Source organism: Schistocerca serialis, chromosome 6, assembly GCF_023864345.2.
Source record: "Schistocerca serialis cubense isolate TAMUIC-IGC-003099 chromosome 6, iqSchSeri2.2, whole genome shotgun sequence".
Classification (NCBI taxonomy): domain Eukaryota; kingdom Metazoa; phylum Arthropoda; class Insecta; order Orthoptera; family Acrididae; genus Schistocerca; species Schistocerca serialis.
Genome location: NC_064643.1, coordinates 96,398,576 through 96,424,986, shown reverse-complemented (window position 1 = coordinate 96,424,986; position 26,411 = coordinate 96,398,576). Strand labels below are relative to the sequence as shown.

General features: G+C 40.3%; 1 protein-coding gene across 1 annotated transcript in view; it reads right to left on the bottom strand.

Annotated features, from left to right (window-relative positions):
• Positions 1 to 18,374, bottom strand: part of LOC126484614 (transitional endoplasmic reticulum ATPase TER94) — a 58,727-nt gene extending 40,353 nt beyond the window's left edge. Inside the window, exons 1-2 of the mRNA XM_050108199.1 lie at positions 18,222 to 18,374; positions 1,979 to 2,084 (exon numbers count right to left, since the gene is read on the bottom strand). Of these exons, the coding sequence (XP_049964156.1) occupies positions 1,979 to 2,084; positions 18,222 to 18,238 (123 nt within the window). The 5' untranslated portion in view covers positions 18,239 to 18,374. The remainder of the gene's footprint in view (positions 1 to 1,978; positions 2,085 to 18,221) is intronic.
• Positions 18,375 to 26,411: the final 8,037 nt, after the last annotated feature.

Below are 26,411 nucleotides of genomic sequence, written 5' to 3'. Positions count from 1 at the left end.
GATCTTTGCGCTGGCCGATCTGACGACCGTGGCACTAAAGGTGAGGTCGCAAGTCTGCGTGGCCGCCTCCTTTGTTGGCCAAGGAGAAACAAGGACAGTGCTGTATTTTCCTGTCTGAGGCACGGTGGGCTGTCGACTGGCGAATAATTTTCGAGCAGCAAAGGTCGACACCTTTTCCTTCACTCTGATTTCCTGGATGAGCTTTTCGTCTATAAAAATGGGGCAATCTCGAGAGGAAGCAGCGTGGTCACCCATACAGTTGATGCAGCGAGGGGATGGAGGTGGACAAGCACCCTCATGGGCATCCTTGCCACACAACACATTTGGCCAGATTGGAACAGGACTGGCTGGTGTGATTGAACCGCTGACACCGATAGCAACGCGTAGGATTTGGGACGTAAGGGCGAACGGAAATTATCTCATAGCCTGCTTTGATTTTGGATGGGAGTTGAACTTTGTCAAATGTCAAGAAGACAGTGCGGGTTGGAATGATGTTCGTGTCAACCCTTTTCATAACTCTATGAACAGCCGTTACGCCCTGGTCCGACAGGTTGTGCTGAATTTCGTCGTCAGACAATCCGTCGAGGGAGCGTGTATAAACGACTCCACGCGAGGAATTTAAAGTACGGTGCGGTTCCACCCGGACAGGGAAGGTGTGGAGAAGTGAAGTACGCAGCAATTTTTGTGCCTGGAGGGCACTCACTGTTTCTAACAAGGTGCCATTCCGTAATCTGGAACAAGACTTTGCAGGACCTGCAATTGCGTCGACACCTTTCTGAATAATGAAAGGGTTGACCGTGGAGAAGTCGTGACCTTCATCAGACCGAGAACAACAAGGAACTGTGGCAACGATGGAAGAACTGTCTGGGGCTGAGACTCAGTGAACTTACGCTTGTGAGCAGACATAGTGGAAGGTGAGGAAACCATTGCGGAAGAATCCCTCATGATTACCGGCGTCTCCAATGGCGCGTTCCTCCCTTGTGGGGGCCCTCTCTGAGGGCACTCCCGCCTTAGGTGATTGTTCACACCTCAGGTCACACCTCCCGACAAACGGACGGAGGGAGGGACCAGTCGGCACTTTCGGAAGGTATCAACTCGGGTAATCACCCCTCCCTGGGCCTGGCCGTTACCAGGGGGTACGTACGTGTCCTACCTGTCTACCCGGGGCGGGGAATTACGCGTTACCTCGTCGCCGGCTACGCATGAAAATGCGTGGGTCGGCCTTCAGAAACGCATAGGAAGGAAGAAAGAGAAAGGGAAAAACAAAGAAAGGGAAAGGAAAGAAGAGAGGTCTCAAACGCCGCAGCGGCGAAAAGGGTAAAGAGAAGAGGTAAGGAAAAGAGAAGGACAAAGGAAGGATGAAGACATACAAGCAGAGAAGGCGAAGAATGCATTACATTTACGAGCGTCCGTCTCCAGACGTAGGCACAAACCATACTCCCAAAGGGGGAGAAAGGGAAGGAAAGAGCCAGAGGTGGGTGGGGTGGGGGGGTGGGGGGGGGGGGGGGGGGGGGGGGAAGATGGGGGATAGGGAAGGATGCGGAAAAGGAAGGTATGCAGCCCGGAAAGGAAGGAGGGCTACATTAGCTCGGGGTCCTGTGCTCGCTACGCACGTATCCACAAAAGAGTTGTGGACCCCCTGGGGGGCGTTAGCTATCCTGATCAAGGCGTTCAAGTTTAAGTGATGGTGATGCTTTTTCAATGCATATATTAATCTTCTAACATACTGCACAAATGAAACACACCACACACACACACACACACACACACACACACACACACACACACACACACACACACACACAAGCTTTCTTCTATTCTAATCTGGCACACTCAACAACAACAAATTCATACACACTTGGATGTAAGACACAGAAACAATGTTCCCAACCTGGATAAAGTGGTAAATATGCAATACTGAAATTTTATATTGACTAAATTGTTTCAGATTATGCCTTCATGGCACACATGTACTAACCTGTGACAATGCAACAACAGAGTTGTCATCACTCACAGCTTCTTCAACAATTAGCCTGTTTGGACGATCCTTTTTACGAAGAATTGCAGTGGCCAAGTCATCAGGACTGCAAACAAAATACTTTTATTGGGTTTTGCCACAATAAAACGGTAATTATCACTTACAGAGCATTTTCCATGTGATTTACAAGTGACAAAGAAGAAGCACATTAAATTACCCTAATTCTTTCACATCAGATAAAAATATATTTCTAAACTTTTTATTTTGAACAATGAATGGCACTCATATGAGGATGAGTGCTGACACCAGAAAATGAATCCCTATTCAGTTTTCTCTGATAGCCATATTTCTTAATTTAGCATAATTCAATGACACACAACTACAAGAGTAATTTTGCATATCAATACTTCACTGCATGCCTATTAAGAGATGGGATTTAATAAATAAAGAACATATATAAATGGCTTCATACATATTTATGACCCATCATATTCCACAATTACAATCTTGTTTCCTTTTTTATACAACATGTAAAAATATATATCTCAAACACACATGCGACTCATCACCAAGTACAAGAATTGACTTCAAAATTATAATTGTGAGTAACAAATAAAACTGAACTGACTGTGCACAGCACAATAATGCTACCTGCAATTAGGAAGCATGTAAACCAACTTTTATGCCTCCCCACACACAGTTTATCTTCCACGTGAGATGTCAAACCTCCTCCCCCCCCCCCCCCCAAGCAAAAAAAACCTGTCGTAACATACATCTCTCTCTCTCTCCCCCCCCCCCCCCTACAAGTGTGTGCATATATTGAGAATCAATGTTAATAAAGGGAATTAGGCCTATCAACATAGAAGACTCCAAATGCACAATTGCTATAGGTCAATATCTGTGCTCTATTAGCTGTGATGCTGGGCAAGCCACACACAACACAGTAATCTCTGCGTCTGCAAGTAAAAGCTTCATCAACAGGCACCCCATCACTCTTGAGAAAGTATGGAATACAAATGGGTCATTGTCCCACTAATACATTTTGTGTTAACCATATTTCTCTTCCATGGTTTACAGACAAGACAAGGATGAAAAGACAACCTCTTGAGAATACAATTTTTATGCACTGTAAGATCATTGTTTTCACTCACAAACATACTAAAACACAAAATAGCAATAACACAGGTAAGCAGTTATCAATGGTTATCATTAAATATTCCAATGTCATCTACAAAGGATCCCTAGGTTAAATATGAAATACTATTAAATTTTATAACTCAGGATGTAATTGAGATATTTATTGGTAGTTTGCTTCTATAAGTACAGTAACTCAAATTGTTTTCAGTGCTTGCTTGCAGCAGTTAGTACCTCATGTACGGAACTGCTTTATTCATGTAAATGTGTGTCAGTAGCCATGGGGACTCTGCAGCAAAGTCCGTTACACTGGTAGAACATTGTTTTTGGTACACACAGTACAATCTACCAGATCCGAGCCACCGCATTCGCGCAATAGCATATTATTACACCTGCGAAACACTTCGAGAGAAGTGAAATACAGATTAGTTGTCTGCAAATCAATATGTATTAGATGTGTATACAAACATTTGGTTACTATTGTGGACACATACCATCAATATCTCAATTACATCAAGTTATTACCTTTAATATCACTATGTTTAACCCAGACACCCAGCATTTACAGACATAGCTTAGCACCATTGCTTTACAAGTGGTCTAATCTCAGCTGAACATCACAGATTTCTTTGAAATTATGTATGTACATTCACACATGTTCCCAGTGAGCACAGATAAGATTGTACTTTCATCAATATAATACTTGCAGATATACAGTCATTTGTTTGACCCCAACGCACAGCATCAACAGTGCACCCATTTTCTTTAAAAAATAAATACACAAATAAAAACAAAACTAGAACTTTTACAATTTTGTGTGTTCACTTAAGCAATTAAGCAAAATAATTAAAAGAGATTCCTTCAGTAACTTTCACGTTGATAACTGGAAGCAAAATTGGATGAAAACATAGATTACTGAGAAAAACTGAGGTTTAGCTTTTTATATCTCCCTAAGTAATTGCAGCACAATTCAGAAATGTTCCACATAACTTACCAATACAAGGTCTAAGAATATAAAATATCATACTTTTACTGCTTTCCAACAGTTTACAAACTGAGTGCAAAGTTGACAATTTTTGTAAAAATGCCAAAAAAAATGGGTATTCTTTGCCAATCAAAAACAAGTTTTCTGCTCACCAAACTCAAAACCATTTCCATTAGAAAAACCACATTCTAAACCACCTAAAACACTATATTGAGTTTTGCAATGCGAGCATACAAGGCTCCAAAAAAAACCATGAAAAGGTGGAGGTGCACTGCAAATACAGCCATAATACAACACTGGTACTCAAATTTAACTTCTTTTACTTACTATGATCTACATTTGATAAATACTTTCTGGGGAAGGTGTTATCTAAAGTACTATGACTATAAAGCGAGACCGAGTCAGAAAAAATTTCAGGGCGAGGGAGGAGGGGAGATTTAATTGTCATGACTCATCTGGACATTTCAGCCTGCTACAGTAACTATAGAATCAAACAGGTTATAAACTTCAAAATAACTGTGCATTGTGAAAGTACTGGATAACAAGGTCGTAAAATTGTTGCATGACAGCTGCAACAAATTGTATAAATTACCGTTAAGTTTTACACCACTGTGCAAATTTTGGTGGAGATCACAGTAGACTTACTTACTTTTTTTTTCTGGAAAGAACATACAAGGGCTATCCACAAAGTACATTACGTTTTGGAATTAAAAATAAATAAAGTACTGGAAATTTTTTTAATTATATACAGATGAAAGCCACACTTAAATACAACTTTTCTACATAGTTGCCATTTAAATTAAGGCACTTATCGTAGCGATGGACAAGCTTGGAAATTCCTTCGTCGTAAAATTCGGCCCCCTGCGCCTTCAACCACGTGATTACCTCTTCTTTTGGGACAGAAAAGGTGTGATTTTTTGTGGATTTCCTGGAAAGAGGCACTACAATAAACTCTCAAAGGTATTGCCAAACTCTGCACAACCTCAGAAGAGCAATACAAAACAAGCGCAGGGAAAAGTTGGGCTCAAAGATCTTGCTGATTCACGAGAACACCCGGGCCCACACGGCAAATGCCACTCGAGAAGTTCTCGAATCTTTTAAGTGGGAGTTGTTTCCTCATCCGCCTTACAGTCCTGACCTGGCACCGAGCGACTTCCACTTACTCCCAGCAATGAAGAAGTGGTTGGCTATGAGCCTTTTGATGACGACACACACCTTCAAGAAGAGGTAACCACGTGGTTGAAGGTGCAGGCGGGCGAATTTTACTACGAAAGAATTTCCAAGCTCGTCCATCGTTACGATAAGTGCCTTAATTTAAATGGCAACTATGTAGAAAAGTAGTATGTAAGTGTGGCTTTCATCTGTATATAATTAAAAAAAATTTCCAGTACTTTATTTATTTTTAATTCCAAAACGTAATGTACTTTGTGGATAGCCCTTGTATGTTCTTTCCAGAAAAAAAAAAGTAAGTAAGTCTACTGTGATCTCCACCAAAATTTGCACAGTGGTGTAAAACTTAACGGTAATTTATACAATTTGTTGCAGCTGTCACGCAACAATTTTACGACCTTGTTATCCAGTACTTTCACAAATATTTAATTCCAAAACGTAACGTACTTTGCGGATAGCCCTTGTATGTTAGAGAATTTTGAGTATGTTCATTATTGTACAGTGCTATTGAAGCACTAGTTAATAATTATGTTCGTAAGTTAAGCAATTTTGTGTAACAATGTACTGATACAAAATAGTGCTGCTAAGCTCCATAGCAGCTTAACCACTGCTTGTTTCTTTTAAAATGAGAAAACCAACAACCTCATGGCCATAGTGACCACTCCCGATAACAGTGCAATAGCAGCCTCGAGTGGGTTTCTTTCCCTTAGGTTCCCAAGCCTGATAAAGGTTTCTTTCCATAGAATTCCAAGAATAATGATGCACTTATTTAACTGTCAGAAGCCAAAGGTAGAAGGTCTTTTAGAAGCCTCAGCTTATATTTAATTCAAACTAATTGAATTTATGTTATATATTTCATTAATTTGCTATAGAATGTCATGAGGAAAACTATATTGCCAGCTAGATCTTTCCCATGATAGTACTGGAATAACGGCAATAACGTGCTGTTCTGGAATTCAGCACTTGTCACTCCTCTATAGCTAATAAAGCGCATTTGCTGGGCCACTGGGTACATAAAGCTTACAAATGCAGCTTTCTACTTGGCAGACATTTCACAAATATTTCCAATCCACCAACCTTCTTTGAAACTCTGTTGTTAATTTATCAGTTGGCTTAAGGTGATGACTGTCTCTAGTTCCTGTTAGAGTATATCCATGTTTGAGTCTCTCCTCTTGAAATTTTGCTCAATTTCTTCTTTGCTGTTTGTTGTTGTTGTTGTTGTTGTTGTTGTTGTGGTCTTCAGTCCTGAGACTGGTTTGACGCAGCTCTCCACGTCAATCTATCCCGTGCAAGCTCCTCCATCTCCCAGTACCTACTGCAACCTACATCCTTCTGAATCTGCTTAGCGTATTCATCTCTTGGTCTCCCTCTAAGATTTTTACCCTCCACGCTGCCCTCCAATGCTAAATTTGTGATCCCTTGATGCCTCAGGACATGGCCTACCAACCGATCCCTTCTTCTAGTAAAGTTGTGCCACAAACTTCTCTTCTCCCCAATCCTATTCAATACCTCCTCATTAGTTACGTGATCTACCCACCTAATCTTCAACATTCTTCTGTAGCACCACATTTCGAAAGCTTCTATTCTCTTCTCGTCCAAACTATTTATTGTCCATGTTTCACTTCCATACATGGCTACACTCCATACAAATACTTTCAGAAACGACTTCCTGACACTTAAATCCATACTCGACGTTAACAAATTTCTCTTCTTCAGAAACACTTTCCTTGCCATTGCCACTCTACATTTTATATCCTCTCTACTTCGACCATCATCAGTTATTTTGCTCCCCAAATAGCAAAACTCCTTTACTACTTTAAGTGTCTCATTTCCTAATCTAATTCCTCAGCATCACACGACTTAATTCGACTACATTCCATTATCTTCGTTTTGCTTTTGTTGATGTTCATCTTATATCCTCCTTCAAGACACTGTCCATTCCGTTCAACTGCTCTTCCAAGTCCTTTCCTGTCTCTGACAGAATTACAATGTCATCGGCAAACCTCAAAGATTTTATTTCTTCTCCATGGATTTTAATACCTACTCCGAATTTTTCTTTTGTTTCCTTTACTGCTTGCTCAATGTACAGATTGAATAACATCGGGGAGAGGCTACAACCCTGTCTCACTCCCTTCCCAACCACTGCTTCCTTTTCATGCCCCTCGACTCTTTGTAATTGCCATCTGGTTTCTGTACAAATTGTAAATAGCCTTTCGCTCCCTGTATTTTACCCCTGTCACCTTTAGAATTTGAAAAAGAGTATTCCAGTCAACATTGTCAAAAGCTTTCTCTAAGTCTACAAATGCTAGAAATGTAGGTTTGCCTTTCCTTAATCTTTCTTCTAAGATAAGTCATAAGGTCAGTATTTCCTCACGTGTTCCAACATTTCTACGGAATCCAAACTGATCTTCCCCGAGGTTGGTTTCTACCAGTTTTTCCATTCGTCTGTAAAGAATTCGCGTTAGTATTTTGCAGCTGAGACTTATTAAACTGATAGTTCGGCAATTTTCACGTCTGTCAACACCTGCTTTCTTTGGGATTGGAATTATTATATTCTTCTTGAAATCTGAGGGTATTTCGCCTGTCTCGTACATCTTGCTCACCAGATGGTAGAGTTTTGTCAGGACTGGCTCTCCCAAGGCCATCAGTAGTTCTAATGGAATGTTGTCTACTCCCGGGGCCTTGTTTCGACTCTGGTCTTTCAGTGCTCTGTCAAACTCTTCACGCAATATTGTATCTCCCATTTCATCTTCATCTACATCCTCTTCCATTTCCATAATATTGTCCTCAAGTACACTGCCCTTGTATAGACCCTCTTCTTTGCTAATGAAAGAAAATGTAATGCCATTAATGCTCTCAGAGCAGCAGCGTGACAGATTGGACCTACAGCCAGGAAAATACTCTGCACGTTGGATTGGAAATATTTGAGACTTCCGCTGAGTGCAAGGACGCTTTAATGAGCCTTATGTCCTCGCATCACCTAGCAAATTCATTTTATTGGCATCAAGGAGCAACAAGTGCTGGGGTCCACAAGAGCACTTTACTGCAGTTATTCCAGCACCAACAGTGACACTGTTTTACCACCCAATAGTTTTCCTGATGGCAGTCTACAAAAAATTAATGAAAGCTGTAAAAAAGTAGTTTCAAGTAAACAGAAGGTTAGGATCCTAAAAGAACTTCTAGCTTTGGCCTCTAACAAAGAAGTGTATCATCATGTTTGGGATCTTATGTAAAGAAACCCACTGGAGGATGTTACTGCATGGCTATTGGGCATGGCTACTCAGGCCATTTCTTACTTGAAAAGAAACCAGACGTGGTCAAGTCAGCATGGACCATATCAACTAATTTACAGAATTTTTCATCAGTACACTAATGTTCCACATTAACTGCAAACTAGGCAAATCCAATATATCTTCTTCTTCAGCACTACAGCCATTGGTGGGCCTTTGCCTCCTAAACAATCTTCCTCCATATCTCTCTGTTCTCAACTTATTTCTTCCATCCACAGATCCTCTCTTGGCAAGGTCAGCCAGAATATTGTCCATCCGTCTAGCTCTTTGTCTGACCTCCTTTATGGTGGAACACAGTCTAGCATTCATTATTCGAAACACAATATATGTTACACTTTAAACCAGAATTAAATTATCTTGTCAACTGTATTGTACAATGAAAGGGCATACTAAAAATTCTCTTCAACAAATCCTTTCTAAAACAAAATAATATGGCAGACTGCTATGAACTTCACCAAAATTTACACAACGTGGCAATGGTGTAAAACTTAAGGCAATTTATTCAATGTGCAACTGTATGCAACAATTTTACTACCTCAATGTCTAGTGAAATTCGAAGATTGTAAACCGATAGATTCTGTAGTTGTTATAGCAGAAAACAAGGCTGAAACACCTTGAGAAGTCATGACAAATGACACCCCCTTTCCTGAATTTTTTGAGTTCTGACTCAATTTCATTTGCTAGTTGTCACAACTTCTGTATTACCTCCTACTTCTATATTACCTCCTCTGGAGAGTTCTAAACAACTGTAGAACACAGTAAGATGTGACGTTTGAATACCAGTGGAATATGTACTCGCACTGCAAAACAAAGTTTTTTTAGGTGGTTTAGAATTTGGTCTTTCTCATGAAAACTGTTTAAGACTATGTAGAAGAATTTCATAAAAGTTGGATAAAAATCCCATTTACTGTCATTTTTATAAAAATTGTCAACTTTTCCCTCAATTTGTAAACAACTGGAACGCACTAGCAGTACAAAATTTTATATTCTAAGAACTTGTGTTGGCAGGTTATTCCAGGCAAAGTTTCAGGTTTATCCCGCAATTACTTCCAGCAATATAAAAAACTGAACTTAACATTTTTTTCAAGTGTGTTTTTCAGCCAACTTTGCTTCAATTTATCCATGACTGCCTAGTTTTGTTTCTTTCAAGATAATACTGTTGGCACTATTATGCCTCAAAGTCGTTGAACACTCATGGGTGCACTGTTTAAAGCTGTGCTTTGGGGTCAAACCAATGACTACATCTTTGGAAGTACTGAATAGGCAATTGCATTACTTTACCAATTTTACTGGGAACATGTGCGAACACCCAAATAAATGGTTCAAATGGCTGAGCACTATTGGACTCAACTGCTGTGGTCATAAGTCCCCTAGAACTTAGAACTACTTAAACCTAACTAACCTAAGGACACCACACACATCCATGCCCGAGGCAGGATTCGAACCTGCGACCGTAGCGACCCAAATAAAGTTTTATCAAACTCCTATGTGGTCATGCAGTAACCCCTAGACCACTTGAATGGAATGACCCTTTACGAGAACAATTTGGAACATAACCCATTCATTTCTTTATATGACGCTTACACTGGAAATGAAAGTCTAACTCTTCCAATATTTCATCTTGATATGTCAGGGTTATATGAGCACATGTAACAGAAAAAAATTTTAGCTCCTGAGGTCAATGTAGGCCTGAAATGCCTTCTTGTAAGCACCAAACAACAGATAAAGGGAGTGGTTTGCAAGGTAAAATTTATGTGCAAGATATTTTGCACAGACACACAAAAAAATACTATTGTGGAGATGGAAGCACTGTCTGTTGTACACTACACAGCAACCTTTCTCCCCACAGCAAACAGAAACTGTGGGTTATGTTCCACTTCTGGACATTATTACTGAGCACTTAAGAACTCAAAAAATTAACATTGCTGACAATGCGAGCTCAACCACCCAAATCAACACTAGCTCCTAACTATAATCTATCATAGATCCCTCCAACAAAAAACCAAGCCCAGTTCTTGGAAAAAGGCACAGGTCACAACAATCTACAAGAAGGGTAGTAAAAGTGATCCACAAAACTACCATCCAACTTCCTTGACATCAATTTGTTGTAGAATCTTATAACATATTCTGAGCTCAAACATAATGAGGTATCTAACAGAACGAACTCCTCAACGCCACCCAGCATGGATTCTGAAAACTTCGATCATATGAAACTCAACACTCACTTTCCTCACACGACATACTGAAATCTTTGGATGAAGGCGATCAGGTAGTAGCAGTATTTCTTGATTTACAAAAAGCATTTGAGTCAGCACCGCACCATTGCTCATTTTCAAAAGTATGATCATATGGGGCATCAAGTAAAATTTGTGACTTGATTGAGGACTATTTGGTAAGGAGCACACAGCATGTTATCTTGGATGGAGAGTTGTCATCAGATGAAATAATGTCAGGTGTGCCCCAGGGAAGTGTGTTCAGACCCTTGCTGTTCAGGTTGTGTATTAATGACCTTGCAGTAACATCAGTCCTTTTGCAGATGATGCAGTCATCTATAATGAAGTACTGTCTAAAAGAAGCTGCATAAATATTCAGTCAGATCTTGACACGATTTCAAAGTGGTGCAAAGATTGGCAACTTGGTTTAAATTTTCACAAATGTAAAATTGTGCACTTCACAAAATGAAAAAATGTACCCTAAGACTATAATATCAATGGGGTCACTGTTGGAATCTACCAACTCATAAAAAGACCTAGGGGGTAACACTTTGTAGGGACATGAAATGGAATGATAACTTAGGTTCAGTCGTGGGTAAAGCAGATGGTAGACTTCAGTTTATTGGGAGAATACTGGGGATGTGCAATCACTCATGTGACTGCTGCTACAATATTGCTGAAGTGTGTGGGACCCATGACAAATAGGACTAGCAGAGGATATTAAATGTATACAGAGAAGGGCAGCATGAATGGTCACAGGTTTGTTTAATCCACAGGAGAGTGTCACAGAGATACTGAAGGAACTGAACTGGAAGACTCTTGCAGATAGATGTAAACCATGCTTAGAAAGCCTATTAACATAGCTTCAAGAACCAGATACAAATGATGATTCTAGGAATATACTACAATCTCCTACATATTGCTCACATAGGGATTTTAAGAATAGGATTAGAATAGTTGCTGCACACACATAAGCATTCAATCAATCATTCTTCCCGCACTCCATGCATGAGTGGACTAAGAAGAAACACCAATAATTGGTACAATGGGACGTACCCTCTGTATTGCACCTATCAGTGGTTTGCACAGTGTAGATGTAGTATTGTTCAACACACAAACACATGGTACTTCTCACCTTGCTGGCCAGTCGGGGACTTGTAGCAAATAGGCTCAAAACAGAAATAGAAACGGTCCTAAGAAGAAAAACACATTTTGTCACAGATTCATTTAACTAAGCATGGAAGCATCACAGATGTGCATCCAACTCTAGTGGCATATGCTGCAAAAGGAGTATTGTTCATGATGGTGTGGTTTACTGTTAAAATCCTGTATGTGTTCATACTTGATGACTGTGATTATGATGTTGTTGTGGCTGTCGGATTTAGGGCATTCTCCATTACGGTCACTGACGCTGCCTTACAGGATCTCAAAATATACATCTCTACATTTGAATGCTTAATGTTCTCAAAAGCAATGACACCCCAGTTAACACAGATAAGCACTGAGCTATGCCAACTCAAATATGTGGTTTGTCCGGCTAAGACTGCCTGTCATTTGTGTATAGCTGTCAACTCAATAAAACAATAGGGGCCCAACCATCCGCTCAGAACTTACAGACACTTCTTCCCCACAACTGCAGGTATAAGACCCCACATTCACAAGATTTTATAATGTGTTACACTGTTGCCATTGTCAGTGAGGATGGTGGACAAGGTGTGTAGGGCCTGAAACACCCTGGATGATGTTTCAGAGGATGAACCAATATCATAGTTGGTATCCTGGTGGAGGAGCCCACAGCTGGGAAAAGGAACATGGGGCACCTAGCGATGCATCAGGGAACAGAGGTGTGGGATACAACTTTGGGGGGAGGGATGCTGCACGGAGGTCTCAACCTACAAACCTGCATCCACAGGAACCACTGATGGTACCCCAGGGCGCAAATTCTACCTGTGTGGTTGAGGGTTTTGCAAGGGTGGGTACCCAAACTCCAAGTGATACACAGATGGTACTGGATGGTGTGTCAACATTCCAAACACAATGGAGTATCAACCATCTTAATGCACTGCTCATCTGTAACTGTTATCCACAAAGCTTTTGCTAGGCCCATACCACTGAACCTGGTGCAGGGGTATCGTCCAGTGTTTCAAATTTGGTGTTCTAAGGGCTGTGGTTTGAGAAGATGGAGGAGAGTATGTGGCTGCTGCCCACAGAAGAGCTCTGCTGTGCTACAGTCATGGACACAGGTGGTCCTGTAACTGTAACAGTATAACTTACGAAGTCTGTGACTATGGATGAAATTTTTCTGAGGCCAACTGCATGCAGTTCGTACTCCGCAATCTTCTTTCATTACCACCAGGTTTATTATCAAGCACCCCCTTCCTTATCACATCCAGCTACCAAATCACTCCCCACCTCTTCTTACACAAACTGCTGCGAGAACATAATTTAATTAACATTCAAACAACAAAACCAAAATTAAAGAGTAATGTCTCATTGACATGAAGACTTAAGTTCAAAATGGTTCAAATGGCTCTGAGCTTTCTGGGACTTAACTTCTGCGGCCATCAGTCCCCTTGAACTTAGAACTACTTAAACCTAACTAACCTAAGGACATCACACACATCCATGCCCGAGGCAGGATTCGAACCTGTGACCGTATCGGTTGCACGGTTCCAGCTTGTAGCGCCTAGAACTGCTTGGCCACCCCGGCCAGCCGAAGACTTAAGTGGTATAAACAAGTTTACAGAATTCAGAAAATCACTTCAACTACCCGCATGTAATTTTTGTTGTTGTTCTGTGTAAAGTAGTACAAGGAAGTAATGGATTATTATAAAGCATTTTCTGATGGGCAGCAGTTCTGTTCAAGCAGAATACTTATATTATTGAAATACATAATTGCACTCTGTTGTATGTTGCATATAATAAATTTGAACAAATGTAAATTTCTAGATAAAGCAAGGTCCAGTTCAGTAGGTCCTTATGCAGCAGGCCTGTATAGTTCCATGACATTGCAATTGAACATTAAAAGTGACACTTGCTCTGAATGTAAAGAACACCTAACAGGCTCACTAAACACTTAATTTTTCAATACATGACTCATCCCTAATACTTCTGAAACAAAAGTGTGTGTATTCCACCATTCTAATCTATTACCTTCAGTAGCAAAGATCAGCCCACACTTTGGCCCTCTTGGTACATTCAAGCATGTCAATGAACCAAAATACCCTGGTGTAATTAGACAGAATGCAGACATATGAGGAAAAGGATAGTGTAATATTCTTAACTTTGTGAGCATACTTCTTTCAACTCCTGTCATTGACCATAATTTGTCATTTACCACCTCCTACACATGAGTTCCACTCATTCTGTGGTAACCTTCCCCTACCCATTCCACCACAGTTAAGAAGGTACTAACACGATTAAACCTGGCAGAGAAGCTAGCAGGTAGTACATGGAGAACAAATTATCAGTTCTCTGTGGAGCATTGCTTTCATTGGTATACTCCAGCAGTGAGGGCTGCAGCACTCTTTGAGGGGGGGCAGGGGGAAGCTGACTTAAATTTGAATGCAATTATGGGCACAGTCAGACCTACATGTACGATACATCAGTCACCAATACATCAAGTTTCTAAAAATGAATCAATTACTCTCCACAATAATTTACTCTTACCAGCTGGGAAAAAAAAACAACAAACCAGAAGACCACCATACAAAGAGAGAGTCCAAATGCTCTCCACTGGGTTCAACTGAGATGCTTACAGGAAATGAGAGTCAAGTTAGGAACACTTGGAACCTTAAACTTTTGACAACTCACCAGTAAATGTTAGAATCATTTTAGGAAGCTGAAGGGTGTAACTCAACAGATACCGCACTACAGAAGGGGGCCTCTTGAACTGACAGTGCCTGTGACTTGTGATACTCATATAATGAGCCACATTGTGAGTGAGTACCCTAACGCCATGTTAACATAACAGGTGTACACCTATGCAACAGTGCACCAAGCGTACATGTCAGGAACTGCCCAATTACATAAAGCACTTAGGGTAGTCCTGGTGCAAGAAAGTCTTGATGGGACTGATTTCTTATAAAGCTGTTCATTCAAATTAAAAATTTCTGATAGCTCAAGGTTTCTATTTATGGAGTAATTGCTTTTATTTCTGTTATTGTTATTTATTAATTAATATTCTCTTATACTACTACCACAGAATTATATTATTACTGTTCTGAATTTTGGACTGAACTATTTGTTTTATATTATGAAACATGGTGGAAGAAGAAGCTGTTGATCTAAATTGACGTTTATACAGACGTTTGCACATTGAGGATGCAGTTGTTTTTGGTGCTATTGCCCTGGCAGTGTCAGTAAATCTTAGGATTAAGACATGACAAAGATGACAAAATGTCAGATGTTGTTGGGTTCAAATCCTGTGTGGGAATAAGGGACAAAGGCAGTGGTACATATTCCCTACTACTAAAGGAATTTAAGCCCAAAGATCCACAGAAGTTTTGAAATTTCGTGAGACGACATGGGTCATTACAAGCTGCTGTTGATCACAAAGAATGGCATTCGCTTAAGTGACAAAATAGTGTAGGAGGCAGTTTCACCTAGCCGGAAGTAAGAATTAAACTATTTGACTATTTTGTGATTGGACACACTGGCTGACTTCTATGTAGGCCTATCTCCTTTCTGGCAAGCTGAGATAAACCAAAATATGCACTCAAATCAAATGTGACCTTCTGTCAATTATTGCACATACAAATCTAAAACAACACACCAAGTGGCATTACAGTAGAGTCCAATTCCATCCATCTGCTTTGACCCATGATGTCATCGATACGGCAGAAATAGTTATTTCCAGTGTATGCATACAAAACGACGACAATGATGTCACAACATACACATGGCAATAAATGCGAAGAAAAATAAAAATGAAAATAACGTCTCACTCCAAAAATAAAATGGAACTAACAAGACAACTGCAGAAAATACAGGGTTTAGGGTGGGGACAAGCTAAATATGCAATAATAAAAAACACCACACCATCGTAAAACAAATAATATAAAAATATTAATCCCAACATTCTGCTATACCCATCACCACCGCAGATATTGATACCAAAAAATCAACTTATACAACTGAAAAGTGGAATATGATATTTCTCTTGGCCTTTATAACCCAACTGAAACTATCTATACCACAAAACCAGAACCAACAACTCCAAAAAGTGGAACCAAAACCTCGAAAACCCAAAAACGCAAATATCCCATATACACTACAACCAAAACAAAAACCGCTAACCAACAAATGCCTCCAACAATACCACCTAGGTTGTCCACCCCCTCCCCCCCACAAACAAGACGCACACACGCCACATATACATGTCCTCAGCCCGAGCTGCCAGAACGCTCATCAACCTCATGTTGTTGCCACAAATGCTGCATCTATGCATCTAACATTCAGCAACAACACACAACATCTGCAGAAACTGTATGTCAGACGACATATAATCACCCCTCTTGGAACGTAGTGACACACTTAACTTCACTGTCACATCCATACCTAACAAAAAGCAATAAAAAAATTAGACTTATTTCCAAACAGCGGACACCAAACTAATCCTACCTATAAAAAAACCCACCCCAAACACACAAAAAAGGTTAATAACTCAGGAAAATGTTTCCAAAAGCCACATTACCACACCAACTACTTAAAACCATGTTAGCACGATTACGACCAAAACTCGAACCCAATACCACATGTTAAACTCAGCATGTTCACATCCACCACCAGAGGGCACCCTTAAACATAACAACGCGCACCTCTACAAACATAACCAACACAAAACCTCCATGCCATGAATGTGAGTGCACACATGCCTACTCTTAATAGCTACTGCATGATTTAGTGTGGTTTACAGTATGTTGAATTGCCAATGGGCTTATTGAGTGTTATGTTTGGTTCTTTGTTAGTGCAGCATACAATCTGTTAATGCTGTGAATACGTATATATCTGCTCTCCACGGCAACTTAACAGTTGAAATTTGCCACACCCAAACAAGCAGAAAATAACTGAAATAATTATTGAATAACACCAATTATCCAAGGCAGCAAACAACATTAAATCTCGCAGTTTGTCACACAATGTATTATGGCTAAGGTCCTCTATATCCTTTTCACTGTCAAGGTCATTAATATGAGTAGATCACTTTCCAGTGGACAGTTGAAGATCACTTTCCAGTGGACAGTTGAAAGGGAGCGGGGGCGGGGGGGGGGGGGGGGGCGGGGCGGGAGAGAAGAAAGACTTAAGAATGTATACCATCTCAGTCTGCACAAATGAAAACATTTTACAAACTAGCACCCTACAGCAATTTGTTCAACTAAAAACCACGTCCAAGACTATGCAAAGCCAACATCAAAAAAGCTTAATAAATATAAGTAATTGCCAGAAAACACAAAGTATAATTATGCTGGATGCAGCAGGTCATCAGAGGTAACACCATGATTAATGCTGACTACGTACTTCCCCATGACACCACTAGAATCACAACACTATCAAACCCTGTGAGAACTCCAAAGTACATGAAGGTAACAAAAAAGGTACTGAGTCTAAGTGAAAACTATGTTCTCGCCATATCACACACAAGCCAATCCCTATTTTTTAAATTTTCATTGAACAAGATTAAGGGGGAAAATGGAGCCTTTGATAACAGTAAAAAACATTTACACGAGCCTTTAATTCGTTCTTTACGTTTAACATATGTAATAAATAGAAGGCTAAATAACACTGATTATCAAAGTATTATCAAAGGCCTTCTTCGAAGCAACCATGATTCACGCTATTTTTTTCCCCCGTCACCCATGATTTTACTCCAGAATTTAAAAAACATATCTGGTTCAATTGTCACAGCAGTACTATTAGTGGAAGTAAAAATTTTGTGCATTCTTCATCCACACGAAACTGGTGCTAACATGACGTCCGAATGATGTAGCAAATCAATACCCATTGTGAAATAATCTCCGTATGCAAATACCAACTGTTTTTGGCCTTTGAAAGAAAAATCTGCGGCGAAAATAATTATAAAAACCAGATAGTAGCCTACATCAGTAGCGGACCCATTTATAAACGAAAATAGTAAAAGTGACTCTCATGGCTAAAGTGGACGTTACATCAACAGATTCCATTATACCAAATATTGACGTACTGAATTCAATTTCTACTACTGGATGATTATCAAAACTGATCAGTGCCCGTATTTAAACAATCTGCCGAGACAAATCAAGTAAATCTACAAATATTGTCGAAGTTTAGAAAACAAATGACTCACGACATGATGACAACGTAGTTTTGACTGTGAAACTTCCTCCAAACAGACAAACTAAAGGAAACAATCACAAAAACAATTAAGAAGTAAATCAAATATAGCTGCCACAATCAAAATATAACAATCTTACTTTCTGCCGTCAGCCATTTCGTGTCGGTTTCCTGTTACGACTTTACGAAACCTTTTCTTTCAGTACACCCGCAATCACCAATCCCCTCTTTCCACACAATGGATCAAAGATGACTGAGCTACACGAGCATTGCTGCCACAACGAAGTAAAGAACACAAAGATAACTCTATATAACCGCAACGTATCATAAAACACCAAGCTCGTTCTTCTGATTACTTCAGTAACTATAAATGACTTATATGTTCACTGAATACAGTAATCAAACTCGACACCGTACACAACTGGAAACTGAGAGTCATACATTTATTTTTACCAAACAAAAAAGAAAGCAGTATCTTTGGCTAACCTCGAAGAAATGTAAAAAAAAAAAACCGATGTTCTTCCCCTTTTTACTTGACATGTAGCTAGCACCTGTGCTTTCCCCAGGCAAATAAAATAATGGCATCTATCGCCGGCTTAATATTTGTATCATTTGGCCAATAGCGCTTCATAAAAATATGACTTCCATTTCTATTGATCTTAAAATTTCCATTTGTGATTAACTTGACGACGGCACACCACAGGGTACTTTCGTATTACGTCTGAAGGTCAGTTCACACTAGACGTCAAGATGTCGGAATTTAACGGCAGGAATTTCACTGTCAAAAAATGTTGTGGTTTACAGCAGACGGAATGTCAACCCATTGTTTCTTCGTTTAATCCATTTCTGATCGATGTAAGTATGATTATGAGCAGAGGCGTAGACAATTTTTCTTAGTCAAGTTCTATTGAATTACAAGATGGCCATTGAGAGTAGTATCCCAAAATATTAACAGCTAAACTTAATAAACTTTTTCAACATTTAGAATTGGAACACAAGTCGTATCTATTAAAATTTTGATAGAACTGAACAGAAGTGAAAGCACTGTAACAGAAAAATTGCGAAGAATTTGATGATGTAAATCGCGAGCATTCAGCGCCTATAAACTACAGATTATGCAAGGCTCCACTTCAAATGCGTTCTTACCCACGATGGTTACCCATACATTGCTGAATATTGCAGATCCAGCAGCATCGCTAACGATACGTCTTTCAACGAACAAAGAAATGGCATTTTCTTACAGTTGGTGTTAGAAATGGAGAAACGTTAATACAATCGCATCTATCTTCTAAACGGGCTACATCGTACTGAGAACATGAAGTGAAACTAGATACAGCTTCCTATATTCCTAACAAATCTTCACCACTTTTTTTCAGTCTTTATTGGGTACTCCAGTTTTCTACTTTAAAAAAATTATTTATTTGATGGCTGTGAAGGTCTTTTTTGAGTTACTGGCTCCACGATAGTTCCTAAAAGGAGGCAATGCTCGCTGTTGAAATTTTGTGGCATTGCAGGGCTAAAATAATCATAAATACTGTATATTTAAAATAGTGTAAGTAGTGTAAATAAGGTGAACTTCTAGAATATGGGTTTTCTAATGTATAAGGAGCATATAGAGGGTCTATATAAGGAGTATATAGAGGGTCTATACAAGGGCGATGTACTTGAGGACAATATTATGGAAATGGAAAAGGATGTAGATGAAGATGAAATGGGAGATATGATACTGCGTGAAGAGTTTGACAGAGCACTGAAAGACCTGAGTCGAAACAAGGCCCCCGGAGTAGACAATATTCCATTGGAACTACTGACGGCCGTGGGAGAGCCAGTCCTGACAAAACTCTACCATCTGGTGAGCAAGATGTATGAAACAGGCGAAATACCCTCAGACTTCAAGAAGAACATAATAATTCCAATCCCAAAGAAAGCAGGTGTTGACAGATGTGAAAATTACCGAACTATCAGCTTAATAAGTCACAGCTGCAAAATACTAACACGAATTCTTTACAGACGAATGGAAAAACTAGTAGAAGCCAACCTCGGGGAAGATCAGTTTGGATTCCGTAGAAACACTGGAACACGTGAGGCAATACTGACCTTACGACTTATCTTAGAAGAAAGATTAAGGAAAGGCAAACCTACGTTTCTAGCATTTGTAGACTTAGAGAAAGCTTTTGACAATGTTGACTGGAATACTCTCTTTCAAATTCTAAAGGTGGCAGGGGTAAAATACAGGGAGCGAAAGGCTATTTACAATTTGTACAGAAACCAGATGGCAGTTATAAGAGTCGAGGGACATGAAAGGGAAGCAGTGGTTGGGAAGGGAGTAAGACAGGGTTGTAGCCTCTCCCCGATGTTGTTCAATCTGTATATTGAGCAAGCAGTAAAGGAAACAAAAGAAAAATTTGGAGTAGGTATTAAAATTCATGGAGAAGAAATAAAAACTTTGAGGTTTGCCGATGACATTGTAATTCTGTCAGAGACAGCAAAGGACTTGGAAGAGCAGTTGAATGGAATGGACAGTGTCTTGAAAGGAGGATATAAGATGAACATCAACAAATGCAAAACAAGGATAATGGAATGTAGTCTAATTAAGTCGGGTGATGCTGAGGGAATTAGATTAGGAAATGAGACACTTAAAGTAGTAAAGGAGTTTTGCTATTTGGGGAGCAAAATAACTGATGATGGTCGAAGTAGAGAGGATATAAAATGTAGGCTGGCAATGGCAAGGAAAGCGTTTCTGAAGAAGAGAAATTTGTTAACATCCAGTATTGATTTAAGTGTCAGGAAGTCATTTCTGAAAGTATTTGTATGGAATGTAGCCATGTATGGAAGTGAAACATGGACGATAAATAGTTTGGACAAGAAGAGAATAGAAGCTTTCGAAATGTGGTGCTACAGAAGAATGCTGAAGATTAGATGGGTAGATCACATAACTAATGAGGAAGTATTGAATAGGATTGGGGAGAAGAGAAGTTTGTGGCACAACTTGACCAGAAGAAGGGATCGGTTGGTAGGACATGTTCTGAGGCATCAAGGGATCACCAATTTAGTATTGGAGGGCAGCGTGGAGGGTAAAAATCGTAGAGGGAGACCAAGAGATGAATACACTAAACAGATTCAGAAGGATGTAGGTTGCAGTAGGTACTGGGAGATGAAAAAGCTTGCACAGGATAGAGTAGCATGGAGAGCTGCATCAAACCAGTCTCAGGACTGAAGACCACAACAACAACAACAATGTATAATCTGAAAAATGAGAAATTAGATATAATGAAATATTTCAAAATTTCACCGACTGACTCTGGTAATACACCAGAAGATAAAAAAAACACATCACAATTTTTCATTCATTACAATAACATAATTATTAACTTTTAAGATGTTAGTATAGCACTCAGTACATTATTTTTTCGTTGCCTGGAGAGTGTAAGTGGAGTGTGACGAGTTATATTTCTATGCCTTACACCTCCATTTTGAAGTTTTTGGGTACGAAAAATTCTGATGTTCACTACTGACCACATGTTACTTGCTGTTTTTCTTTTCTTTTCTTTTTTTTTAATCGAATTGCCTCCGCATCTAAGTGACAGTAGTGTAACATGCCATTCCCTTTTCTTTCAGACTCCTGTAGCGGCGAACCATGCAATGGGCCCACATCATACATGTATGTTTGCGTCAAGTAACATTGCAGTTTCTTACATTGCACTCTAGGGGACACTGCATTTGCATAATATTACCCTACTATATAGCTTGACCAACTTTTCTTAAGGCAGTACCCTCTGGTACTGTTCAGAATTCGTCGATACAATTCGAAAGTTTTCGTGACGGTTGCCACCGTTGTTGTCAGTCTACACAAGCTGACACTAAGTTGTACTATACTAGCATTCACATTGTGAACTGCTTGACCTTGAGCTGTGGCATTAATTTAATTTCATTTCACATTCATAGCTACAAATAAGTACCAGATGTTACCATGAATATAGTTGTAATGCACTTTCACGAAACCTTGTTACTTGCTTGTGTCATTTCCATCGACCTGAGCTGCAAATGTTAGCGCTGCAGGAAATTCCCCCTCCGTAACATTACACTGAACGAGCTGCACTGTTATTGGCTTAAGCAGATAAATTGGTCCACCATAGTGGATTTGTATGATTTCGCTGTATTCAACAGTTCCAGTTTCTTTCAGTATGTTTTAAATTTTTACTGTTTTATGGATCAATATAATGTGAAAATACTGTCAAAACTATGTGTTTTGAGGCGTAATTAATAAGTGTGGAATATCAGGGAAGTGATTAGCTATCATTTGGAACTATTACCGAAATGAAACTTGAATCAAAAGCACGATTATATATTTAGGTACCAGTGTACCAAACTATGGTTCATACACAGAAATTGTCCCAAAATTAGAGATCAGTCTCTTGACATACGTTTTTGTTAATGGATATTTATCTTTTGAAAACTTCTTCCAAATTCATCACTTAAACAACTACTGCATTTCATGCCCTATAGTCCTTTGTCGTCTTGAAGTTCCAGTAGCTCCATCTATACAGATGCTGAATCCTTAATAACTGGCAGTGAAGTGCGACTGTTATTTCCATATAACATTTCATAACGTCCCCGACTTTTACACTAAATTTACCCAAAGTAGTGTAACTATGCCAGATACCTCTGTATAATATATCGATAATCATACAAAGATCATAATGTGTAATTAGTATAAATAGTTGCGAATCAATGGTACCACTAGTAGTAGGACATAGAGAGTATCAGCGGGTTTATTAGTGCGGGTTGCCTACATCAGAGGCAGCATGCCCTAAGGGACAAACGTATTGTTCTCTTTTGATTGACAGGTAATGACCCCCTGGGGATGATCCTTCCTTTTGATTGACAGGTCCTTCACCTATTGTTCCCCCATCCCTCCACCTACCCCTCCTCCTCCGAACAACTCAGGAAACCTCTAATCCACTCCCTCCCTCTCACTGATACAGGTACTCTTAAAGGCCTGAGTTATTCGAATAGCCCCCTTTCTCTCTTATCAGTTTGATTGACTACTTAACTAAATTGATCAACCCCTCCCCCTCTGCTAAACCCAACCACCCCTCCCTTCTCCCCTTCCCCTCCCCTACATGGAAACTGGCAGCTCTGTCCTGGAGAGAAAGAATCTCATGATCGGAAATTCAGTTACAAAGGAGAGTGTATACTGCTTATTTATAAGAAATGCAGTTAGCAGTGGTTGGATTTCTCTTTCTCAACGTTTTCTGCTGTTAGGGAAGATGCAGGCCTTGTAATTACATCAATCGCTTTTCTTTTTATTCTGATGTCTTTCAGTCACAAAGCACAAACCATCCTCTGTTCCCAATCCACTGGACCACACCCAATGCTGGCTCACACCACTGTATACACAGCACACTGGGGTTTCTACAAAGTGTGTCCGCGTCACACACCTGTCCAGGAGTGACCGCTCGGGCTGCGTGACTGACGGACAGGATATCACATTAATCCTTAAACAAAAGCATCAGAGAAATTCCTGTCAAAACACGTGCTCTTTCTCTGTTACTCCCCGTGTCCCGCCGGGCCTGTATGTGCCATCGGTCATGATTGGACCCCACCACAAACAAAGCAGTGTTTACCCAGTAAACCCCTGTAGTATACCGACACAAGTTATACGCCTTCCTTTCTAGGCAAATTCCTGACTGATAACGGATTCTGCCAAGGCTGTAATCTGTTGTCTGTGCTGGAGAGAAAGGATCTCATGACAATAAATTCAATTATATAGCACAGGATATACAGTTCATTTATAAAATTCAATTTGCAGCGTCTGGATCTCACTTTTGTTTGGTGGGAAAAGCTCACATCCAGCGACTACATGTCCTACTTACATAATTACACTGCAACAGATTGAAGGTGTCGTCTTACTGGAAAATTTTCCGGTGTGCGCTCACCTTGACATGTGGCGATCGACTGAGCTAATGTACAGTGACACCACCAGACGACGTTCCATCCTACCCTCGCCCCGTCCCTTTCCTCACCTCCCAGAAAAAAATTGTAGGAAAACGACTCTCACTGTGCTGGAGAAGAGGAATCTGACGACGCGAAATTCAAATCAAAATCGATAATATATTGATACATGTTCTTTATTTAATCACTTTGCAGGAGAAAGGGTTCCCCCACTTGGGCAGACATCGTGACTGCATCCCCCACCCTTGATCCTCATGACATAATAACTGTAATTACTAGGGAATGGAATGCAGGGCGATATAGTAGTCACCATTTGGGCTCTCCCGCGTGTGTGTCTATGGTCGGGGCGCCGCCACGGAAGTCAAAACAGTCTAATGTCCTAATTACAGATCACGTTACTAAATATCACCGACCATGGACCAGATATCAGGCACCTTTGATCTCATGGCCCCCAAACAAAGCATCAAGTGGCAGCATTCTGTTGAGCGGCAAATTCCAGACTCACTTCCTCTCTCTGTCACTCCCAAGAAGTCACTCCATGCTTGTCTGTGCGAACCAACATCTCCAAACACGAAGATGGAGGTTTTCATCTCTCCCCAGAACACTGTGTACCTATTAGTTAATGCTGGAGACAAAGGGAGAGCTGGCGCAACTTCGATATCAAAAATAGAGTGAAATAATCCATTTGCACTACCCTGTCAAATTAATTGTTCAACAATTTACACTAGTCAAACAGATCGCTTAAGACAGTCACTTCTATCTTACAATGACCCTTCTTCATAGTAAAACATATTTCCAATGTTTGAGTATCACATGCAAATATTATATAAATCAAGTAATGAAATTTCCGTTACAAATAGATCGTAGCGCTAAATATATTCGAGCTCTAGTACGTACCCTCCTCCACCACAACTTGTCTCATGAAAAAAAGTCCTGACAACCACACAAACTTGTGATCACGAAGCAGACACCACTTGGTGTCGGTCACTGCTCTTGTACTCCACAGTCACCGCCCATGCCTACCTGCGCCAAATGCATGCATGCACGCAATACAACTACCAGAAACAATAAATTGATAGGGAATTTAATGTCGTGATTGGGTGTTTAGAAGTACTATAGACTTCCTAATCTGATTCTTCCCACTACATTCGGAAGCAGGGAGGAAGGTTCCACTGCATGATATCCAGTCTGTAGTAATAAGCTTTCAGGACTAGATATCAGAGAGAGCTGGAGACACTCACACATGCCCGCATTCTCCTGTCCCAAGGTCCACATGGGGCGCCCCCTGTCCCGATGTACACTGTCATTGCTGATGAAAAGAGTTCAGTGAAACTTTCCACCGCAGCTGCATACATATACCACACTGCACAACCCTCAGCTATGTAGGGCATCTGGGGATGACTGAAGTGGTAGGAATTCGGAGATGATCAATACATTCAGCACAAACGCCCTTTATTTTGAATCTTCTCTTGGCTGAGCGATTCTGGGCGCTTCTGTCCGGAACCGCGCTGCTGCTACAGTAGCAGGTTCGAAACCTGCCTTGGGCATGGATGTGTGTGATGTCCTTAGGTTAGTTAGGTTTAAGTAGTTCTAAGTCTAAGGGACTGATGACCTCAGATGTTAAGTCCCATAGCGCTTAGAGCCATTTGAACCATTTGAATCCTCTCTTACATAGAATACATGTCCACTTCTGTCATGCTCAGCCAGCACGCTGGTCATTTCACCAGCCCGCCCTGGCACAGGCAAGATTAGACAGGTAGGTGCAGCTTTTGTAAACATCAAAGGCTGAGGTAATCCAGTACCTCCAGTTGCTGAATCCTCGTCATCACACTTGCAGGCAGCTGCAATGCACTGTCAAACAAGCAGCTGCAGCTTGGAAGCATATGTAGTTCTGAACATTCCCGCCCTGATATAGATCCACCAGTTTAAAACATCTAGTTTACCCAGCCCGTAGATCGCTGTCTGGTATACTTTGATGTATATGTTCGAGAATTAACAATGAATGGGCACACTGCACAGCCATCTATCTATATTTGCATTGCTACTTGCAAAGTAGTTGAGAGACCATTTAGCGATGATACAGAAATTGGGAAGCAAGCTGCCGTGTCACTGATCAGTGTTGTAAAAAGCTGGTAAAATAGCTAAAATTTATCACACTATCAACTGTGATGCTTATTATTACTGTACATCGCTGGTGTCTTTTCCGGCCCATCTGTCCACTAGTATGCTGTTGATTGACTGACATTGCTTGGTTGAGATGGAGAAAGAGACTTGGAGGGGCAACACCATCCAGGGATGGCTAGCACCGAAACGGTGATTGCGTACATGACAGCAACATCATGAATCAATAGAAATGGAACACCAAGCCATCAGCT